The sequence below is a fragment of the Cynoglossus semilaevis genome, chromosome 4 (genome assembly GCF_000523025.1).
Source record: "Cynoglossus semilaevis isolate Cse_v1.0 chromosome 4, Cse_v1.0, whole genome shotgun sequence".
NCBI lineage: Eukaryota > Metazoa > Chordata > Actinopteri > Pleuronectiformes > Cynoglossidae > Cynoglossus > Cynoglossus semilaevis.
Genome location: NC_024310.1, coordinates 6,204,274 through 6,213,021, shown reverse-complemented (window position 1 = coordinate 6,213,021; position 8,748 = coordinate 6,204,274). Strand labels below are relative to the sequence as shown.

Below are 8,748 nucleotides of genomic sequence, written 5' to 3'. Positions count from 1 at the left end.
CAAAGCTATTGAGAGGGAGACGGAGGAGGGAGGGGGGGAGGTGTTGGGGGGGGGGCTTTATGAATGGCAGACATTAGGAGTTGCCATTGCCGTCGGCCAAACAGAAGGAGCAGGATGTTTGTGTTTGTTTGGGTGCATGCTGGGTAAAAAGTGAGTAAAAAAAAAAGAACGAAAACTAAAGCTCTGTTATTGTAGAAGTCGTTTTTTTTTTGTCTTTTTGTTTTTGTCTGTGGTCTCACTGAGGCCCACGATCCTATGATTTCTTTAACACTATTGATTTCAGCCAGAGGTGTCGCTAAACTCTCTTTTAAGCACTGAAGCTACAAAATTAAAAAAAACATTTTACTGACTGACTGGTCCGTTTAAGCACTGAAGCTACAAAATTAAAAATTACTGACCGACTGGTCCGCTGCAGGACGGGGTCAGTTGTCATTTACTGTTTTTATATGACACTTCAAACGACATCTCACATCTGACCTTTCCATGTGTGATGGAGGCCACGTTCACGTGTGACCCAGATGAATACTGCAGTCAGATCCACGTACAATAAGATTAAAGCACTTTGGTGACGCCTTATACCTGCTCTCCACTAGAGTGTGCACCATTAACAGGACCTTAGTGACCTGAGTTACTGTCGGTGCTGACTACATCAAAGACATCACATGAACACAGATGTTAGGGTTCCAGTGCGAACACGTGGGATTGGAGGTCAGACCTTGTGCAGTGATGTGCGCTCCACCAGCTGGAACGGGGCGGGGTCGATCTTGCAGTTGTTGAAATTGACCTGCTCGTCAAGCTGATTCTCCTCCCACTCTGCAATCTATAGACAGAGAGAGAGAGAGAGAGAGAGAGAGAGAGAGAGCTGAGTTAGTGATAACAGTCAGACATCTGTAAAGATCTCAACTGTAGGAGCAGACCGTCAGCACATCGTCAGTGCTCTGAGTCTGAGGAGCCACTGTCTCACTGATGAATCAATATCTGTTAATAGTTAATTAACAAAAGTGCACCACAGTCACCTGACCTCCAGCTTCACTACGCAACATTCAGCATCTCAGGACACAAGGGAGAAGAATGAAACTGAAATATCAGTGTGGTGGTCAATGACGTCACACAGTTCAAATCTGTTCAAATATGTTGTACGAAAGTGGGTTTGTTTACACAAAACTGTTAGATTTACTAGATATTTCTCCAATTTTTAAAATTTTTTTAAATGACTTCCTGACTGCTCGTGTTACTGAGGGAGAAAATCATCATGAATCAGTGGAAGAACAAACTAATATCCTCTGACAACTAAAACTAAACACAACCTAATAGAGATAAAAAAAAAAACAGATATCAAATATAAAAAACTAAAATAAAACTTTTGAATGACAAAGTAAAAATGTTCAGCTTTTTTCTTTTTTTAAATAATAATGTCCAATATCTCCTGCTTTAGATTTATATATTTGACATTTATCCATAATCCGTGATGAACGTTTCACAGCCAGACGTGTATTTTCAGGTTCAGGTTTAAATCCACGGGGACAAAGTGTAACAGACAGTGGCTTTATGTTTGGTGTCAGAAGACAAAGGCATGAAATTATCCCAACCACCTTCTACAAATCACTGCCTCTGATACACAATCAATGGAGCAGACACTGCACTGAACGACTCCATAAATCATCTGAGACCCACAACGTTGGCAGAGCCAGCGCCGTGAATGGCAGGCGTGACATAGGAACGGCGAGAAGCAGCGGCCGGGCAACCACGGAGACTGACTGGAGAGGATAAAAGTGGACGGGGACGAAAATGTGAGGAATGAGCGGCAGACGGACAGGAAATGAGAGGGAGTGTTGATGGATGAATTATGAATGATGTCATATCCAAAAATATAAAACTTCTGTCTTGGGATATTGAGAAGAATTGAAAGGCAGCATTCACGGGTGGTGGCGTCAGACACACTGAAGGAAATGGATATTAAGGACGGAACTAAAAAACTCAAAACTAAAAAAACAACCACAATGTGTAATTGTTGTTAGAAACAATAAGACTGCGGTATTAGTTCAAAATCTACCACGTGAAATACATCCTCGACCTTTTTGTACCTGCGGAGTGGTAATACCACGCCATGATTAGATTTTCAAAATAAAAGTCTGAATGACCTGTTATTTTCAAACATTGTTAGAACATATTTTAATGAAAAAAGTAAAGTGATATGACTGGATTCTTAAGTTTATTTTTTGTCCCACTGCGGCCCCTGTACCAAATGACCTATGGACCAGCACCGGTCCCCGAACCAGGGGTTGGGAACCCCTGTAATACATGATAACCTATGTGTCAGAAATCAGTCTTTGGCTTCAAAGTGATGGAATCTGCGTTGCGATGGAGAACTGTTCATGGTGTTCTGTACTCCACCCTCACTGACGAACGACGCCACGTCATTAAGCAGTAGAAGAAGAATGAACGCTCTCTCTATTCATCGTGGTGTCACGTGGGATCTAATTTCTAGAGTGTTGTTCTGTTGTTTTGGCTGCGTAAGCACAAGTTTGGGGACACTGGTGTCAGACAGACAGAGTAATGAACCACTGGCCTGGTTCTCACTATAGAACGTGCGTGCAGCTACAGAAGTGCGACAGCGTGGGTCTCTCACCTCTCTGAGGGTCATGTCGTCCTCCAGATCTCCATCATCCTGCACAAGATAAACAGACGAGGAGTCAGTGAAGAAGACGAACAGACATTTATTCAACCACCACTTTGTTCACGTCTTGTTTGTGCACAAAGGGTAAAAAAAAAACGACAAAAAAAAAAAAAAAAAAGCCCTCAGCGCAGTCGTCCATGAACCACTTGTGGCACCGTATCAGCACTGATGGACAGAAATGAATGAGTGACTAAAAGCGTCGACGGTACATTTAATGAGTGCGGGGGACGTGATGTATGAGATGTCAGAGAACATGATCATTACAATGATGGATCTGAGCTGTGCTCCCAGCTCACGGCTCAGAGCTGACGAGGTTTGACGAGCCGTAGTCGAACCATCAACCCTCGACTTCACGGCGCAGCACACACAAAACACACGTCCTCAAACTTGTTGGGAAAAGAGAACGTGTTCTGACGAAAACATTTTTTTTTTGGCTATTTAACTCCGACAGCTCAGTTGCTGCAAAGTCTGCTTTTACAAACTTCATTTCAGTAGAAGAGAAAATGACAGCAGTCCGTCATGTCCAGCATCCGTGCACATAATATAACCACAAATGATGGTTCAGGTTTTGGGTTGCCACATCTGAAGTCTGCATAATGATTTGGCTGATTTTTTTGGAAGACACACTGACAGAGTGGAGCTGTTCACCTCCACAAACATTACCCATCAATTCCATATCGGTTTACAGCACCTACAGATTACATTCACCAACACCTCATCTTAGGCGAGGCTTCTCAAAGTGTGGGGCGGGTCCCACTGGTGGAGAGCAGAGACATAAAACGTGGGGCACGAAAAACTTGAGGAAATTTTCAAGGTTCAAGTGATGATGGCACAACTTTTACTATCACTTTTTAAACTTTGTGTTATTTGATGTTGATTTAGAATATTTCGTCAATCAACAGGTGTTGGTCCAGCCAATCCAATCCAATCTATCATCTACCGTTACACTCCTGCCCTAAAACTTCCAGGAAAAAAATGAGAAAAAAAAAGAAACAGTGAGAGTGTAGAGCCCCCTCTAAGGTGTGCGGCAGAACTGCAGTCAGATCTGTGCTTAAAACAAAGAGAAGATCTGGTTCCATGTTTTTGGATGTGAACCCCTGCTGATGCAGCAGATCGTGTGTTGCAGTAACCTTCAGTTTTGCAGTAACTCCACTCCCCGACCACCGCTGCTGCAGCACCGATCGCACAAACAGACAGTCACGCAATTTACAACTACAGCTCAGTGTCGTCACAGGAGAGTTCAGGAGTCGGGATGATTCCTCAACCTTTGTCCTTCCTGAGAGAAAGGCATCATTCCAGTTATGGGTAATTGTTTCTCAGCCCTCTAGGGGGTTTTCCTGGACCTTTCTAGGAACAACTGCTGAAGAAGACACTGCAGAGGTCGGGTTGAGGCGACGCCACAGCGGAGCGCAGGAGAATATTTTAGGCTGGTGCTTATACAGCTGTTCCTGCGTTCCTACGTACGTCTGTTCAGATGCTTACGTACAAGTATTTACTATCTGGGGATTAAATGCAGCAGGACATGTGCCAGTATGTGTTTGATAAAGTAGAGAGAGAGGCACGGTGTGTGCTGCTGAGTCCCAGGGGCTGATGGGAGCTGTGAGCTCATCTATCCTTATCACTGCTGTGGCTGACTCCTCAGTAACCCTTAGAAAGTGTTGCTGCAGGGGGAGCACAGAGGCGTCCGACTGTAACGTTATGCAGCCGAGAGGCCAGTCGTGACACACACACACACACCAACCACTAGCTCTCACACATCATCAGATAAAACCACGAATGTCACAGAGTCAGAAATTTGACTCAGGTCATGTTATGATGAGCGCCGTCCAAAGAATACAATCTTTTATTTTATAATCACAGGGTGGCTGTGGATTAATCACGATTAATCAAATATGACTGCTAACTATGTCATATATATAACATAGTTAGCTTCATATATATATATATATAACATAGTTAGCTTCATATATATATATATATATAACATAGTTAGCAGTTTTAATATTTGATTAATCATGATTAATCCATGTAAGTATATATACGGGTGTGTGTTTCACCTGTTTTTAGTGAAAATTTTGAAATATAAGTATATATACGGGTGTGTGTTTCACACCTGTTTTTAGTAAAAATGTTGAGATGTTTTTTTAAGCTCCAGGTTCATTGGTGAAATGAAAACTTCTTCCTCAGTCTGTGCAGACAACAACAACATTCGTGTAAACCGTAACTACGAGTGGACGGACGGTTGAATTGTTGGATATGGAATGCACGTGATTTCAACTTTCAACACAAATCTTTACGGTTGAAGAGGTCATTTTGAGCGTCGTCCTGGTGTGAGCGCTCAGAGACGAAACAGGTTCAGTTCAGGACAGGATTGAGAGACTGGGTGTATTTGGTGTGTGAGTGTACTGTGTGGAACAGTGTGTGGGCACAGTGCCGCTCCAGATTACTGACAATGGTCCAACAATGAAGCTGTAATATTCTGAGTTTCTCTGAGTGGATGAATATCAGAGAGGTCGGTCGCCCCCTCCTGCCTCCTCCCTCCCTTTTTTTTTCTCTAATTCCATCCAGTGACCACATTATCTGTGGCGAAAATCCAAGACCAGGTCACTGGGCGGTGCAACGATCCTAACGATCATGGCTGACAAATGATTTTACTGCCATAAAATGCTTTCATTTCTCCTTTTGTAAAAGTTAAAAAAAGAAGTCGGTTTGCCATTGGTTTGAACCTGAACACGGACCACGGTTACACTGCGATAATCAGTGGACTCAGAAGTTCAGGTTTCTCATCTGTCTAACTTTAAAGTTTGTTCATGTGGAAATTCTGCTGCAGTGCCATTACAACGGAGATGAATAAAACATCATCAACAGCGTTGGCTGCGCAGCGTTCACTGTCGCATCTTAAGTGCTGACGATGCAGGAGTCGTACATCAACAATAAGAACAGTAATAGAAGAGCAAAAAACGCCTGCGTGAGAATTTATCAAACACCTCCTTCTCTATCTGAGTGAAATATGACCATTGGTACCAGTCGGATGTGAGGGAGTGTTGGGCTGGTGGAAAAAAAATATCTCTTTGGATTAAAGTTAAAGATATTAAGATTAAGTTAAAGACACCTCCTAACTGGACTCTTCCTCGGCTGATCCAGGCCAAGGTCACAGAGACAGCAGCCTCAGCAGAGAAGTCCAGAAACTCCTTTTTATGACCCTTTTCCCTCTACACCCCCTGGGGAGGATGCCTACGTGTTCCCAAGCCCAGTGGGAGATCAGTCCAGCGTGTGCTGGGTCTGCCCTCGGGCCTCCTTCTAGATTAGTGTCCCTAAATCACCTTCCAGGAAAGTCCAGGGGAAACTAACAAATAAAAAAGAACAGTATAAATCACTGTCACCTTTTTACCTGGATACTCACTACAGTCAGACTCTTCTGATTATCTTAACTTTCCACCTCATCTCTAAGGTTTGTATCACCAAGATGGAAGAGTCTATGCTTAAGTTTTACATCCGCATATTGATTCTTATGTCCAAATCCATTTTTAAATTTTAAAGCCGGCCTTCCTCTGTTCAGAGGCCTGACCTTCCCTGGACAACAGTGTGAGATGGTCTGTGACAATCTCAGCCACAGGGGGCAGCAGAGACTTTGATGGACCAACCTGACTGACGTTGACTGCACATAAACATCCAAATTAAAACACACTCCGACATGTGTACTGCACATCCATATCCACTGTGTGAGGTCACCTCTCCCTGCAGTATGAACATCGCCTTATTAGCACTGAGCAGCGGCTGAACTAAGTGAACTACATTTACATATTCAGCAGATGCTTTTATCCAAAGCGCCTTACAAGAGGAGGATTAACAATCAACCCTGTGGCTCCTCTGGGAATCGAACCCAGGACTGAGTGCTCTCTGCTGCAGAGGCGGCCGTGCTAACTGCTACGTAATGGAACCGATACTAGTGGAAACTAAGCTCTAACGCTCCAGTCACAGAGCTGATAACTGGAGCCAAACTCTCTTTCTTTTTCCTTCATATCCAACAGTTGCTGCTCACAGTAAAACAGTGAGTGTGATCTCAGGACCGTAGTCTTCACTCTCAATTAGGTTTGAACACAAACGCCAGGTAAGAATCAATACACACATCCTGACCCAAGGGCACAAGCAAAGTGTAATGTATGTATGAAACACGTATGATAGGAAAGTAGGACAACCCCCCGATAGTTAAAGAAAAATTGTTAAAAAATAAAAAAATAAAAAAATAATAGAGAGGAGCAAAAAGAAAACAAAATAAAAAGATATATAAAAGCCCAGGAGCTGTCATAAATAAAGCCCAAAGGCACTGCGGCGATGCCAGAGTGAGCGGAAAAGTAATGAGAAAAACAGTGAGCAGAGACTGAGGCTGGGCTGCATTATTTCTCTCAAGCAGAATAGTGATGTCATTTACCCTGCATCAATATTTCACAGAGTAGATGGAGGGACGGAGGCGCGAGTGCTGCTGCTGGAGGAGGAGGGAACAAATGAGGGGCGGGATCCATGGACAGAAGAGAGAAACAGAAGGAACAGAGAGCAAGACGCAGAAACCGATGTGGTTAAAGTAGAACACGGGGAAAAAAAGTGAGAGATTGGGAGTTGACGACAGTGGAGTGGAGTGGAGTGGGGGGAGGAAGGAGTTGACCCGTCGTCCTTCTTGGGGTTCAAACTGTGAATTCCCCAGAGAACAAAAGGACGAGTTTGATTTGTTTTTTGTTTTTTTTTCCCACTCCAGCTCAGGCTCAGACTCAGGCTCAGGCGTCCTCTGTGGATTTAGAATAAGGCTGTAATCAGCACTTCTCTGCCACAACCGCTTAATACAGCACCACTGAATGGTAATAAGTCCTGAAGATGGAGAAAATGGCCACCAGCGCTAATGCTACTGGGAATGTGCGCGCAGCACGAGCTACAGAGGGTCTTTACTAATGAACTTAGTGAACGGCAGGACGTGGCTAACACAGTTATGAGCCTCTTTAACACATCCAGAATCAGTGCACTAATAAATACGGCCTGTCGTGACTACGAGTGTCGGATGTGTTTTATTATGGGCTCTGGAAATATATTAGTGGAGTTTATCTCCTCAATCCCCGGTCTGTCTGTCTGTCGGCCTGTATGTGGTGTCCATGTTCTACCTGAGTGTGCATGGGTTTACATGTAGGATTAGGTTGAGTTACACTGACCACAGCCATCAACATGAGGGTGGAGGGACGGATGTGGCCCAGCAACTGACAACAACTGAGGAAACAGCCACAGAGGATGTTGTCCATCCATCCATTTTCATCCGCTTATCCATTACCCAAATCACACTGCACCGGACCAACCCCCCCCTAAACCTTCCTGCAGGTGGTGAGTCCACTGGAAGGTACCAACCGCCCTAACCGGGATTCGATCTTGCCCATGAGGTGAACCCTGGAGTTCCACACCAATGACAGAGACATTGCCTCTGGGCCAAAGCGCCACCAGAGGAGGCTGTCGATTACTGAAATTGGTTCAGACCCAGGAGTGCAAAATCTGTCATCCATCCATCCTTTAATCAATTTACCCATCCATCCTCCCAACCACCCGCCCACCTATCTTCTCATCCATCCATCCATCCTGCAGCAAGAATCCCTGTGAATAGCAGCATTTCCCACTTTTCTTTTTCCCACTCCCTGATGTGCACTTGTTACAGAACTTTCTAAACTAGTTGAATATGTATGCAGTACTTCAGCCTAGTCATTAAAAAAATAAACTAAGAATAAGAAAAGGCTAAAGGAAAGAAAAGGCCGAGGAGTAAACATGATGTTTACTCAGGGAAAAAAACAACGTTGTCAGAATTTTTTCCCCCTTTTCTTTCAAACCAAACTTCAAGACTCCGCGGCGTGATTCATCAGCTGCAGACCATTGTTCCTGTGCTCAGGGCCTGGAGCAACAGAAGAGGAATGATGTGACACAACTCTGTGCTTGTGAATGATTGAAAATGTGCACAGACTTCAATAACTATCGCTGACATGGAACTGATGGAGTCCTTTCCACTGCCCCGGGTCGGAATCATTAATTGTGCTAATAGAGTC

General features: G+C 44.0%; 1 protein-coding gene across 1 annotated transcript in view; it reads right to left on the bottom strand.

Annotated features, from left to right (window-relative positions):
* Positions 1-8,748, bottom strand: part of clcn2c (chloride channel 2c) — a 90,579-nt gene that overhangs the window by 13,945 nt on the left and 67,886 nt on the right. The window contains exons 22-23 of the mRNA XM_025055220.1: positions 2,630-2,668; positions 716-820 (exon numbers count right to left, since the gene is read on the bottom strand). Coding sequence (XP_024910988.1) covers positions 716-820; positions 2,630-2,668 — 144 coding nt within the window. The remainder of the gene's footprint in view (positions 1-715; positions 821-2,629; positions 2,669-8,748) is intronic.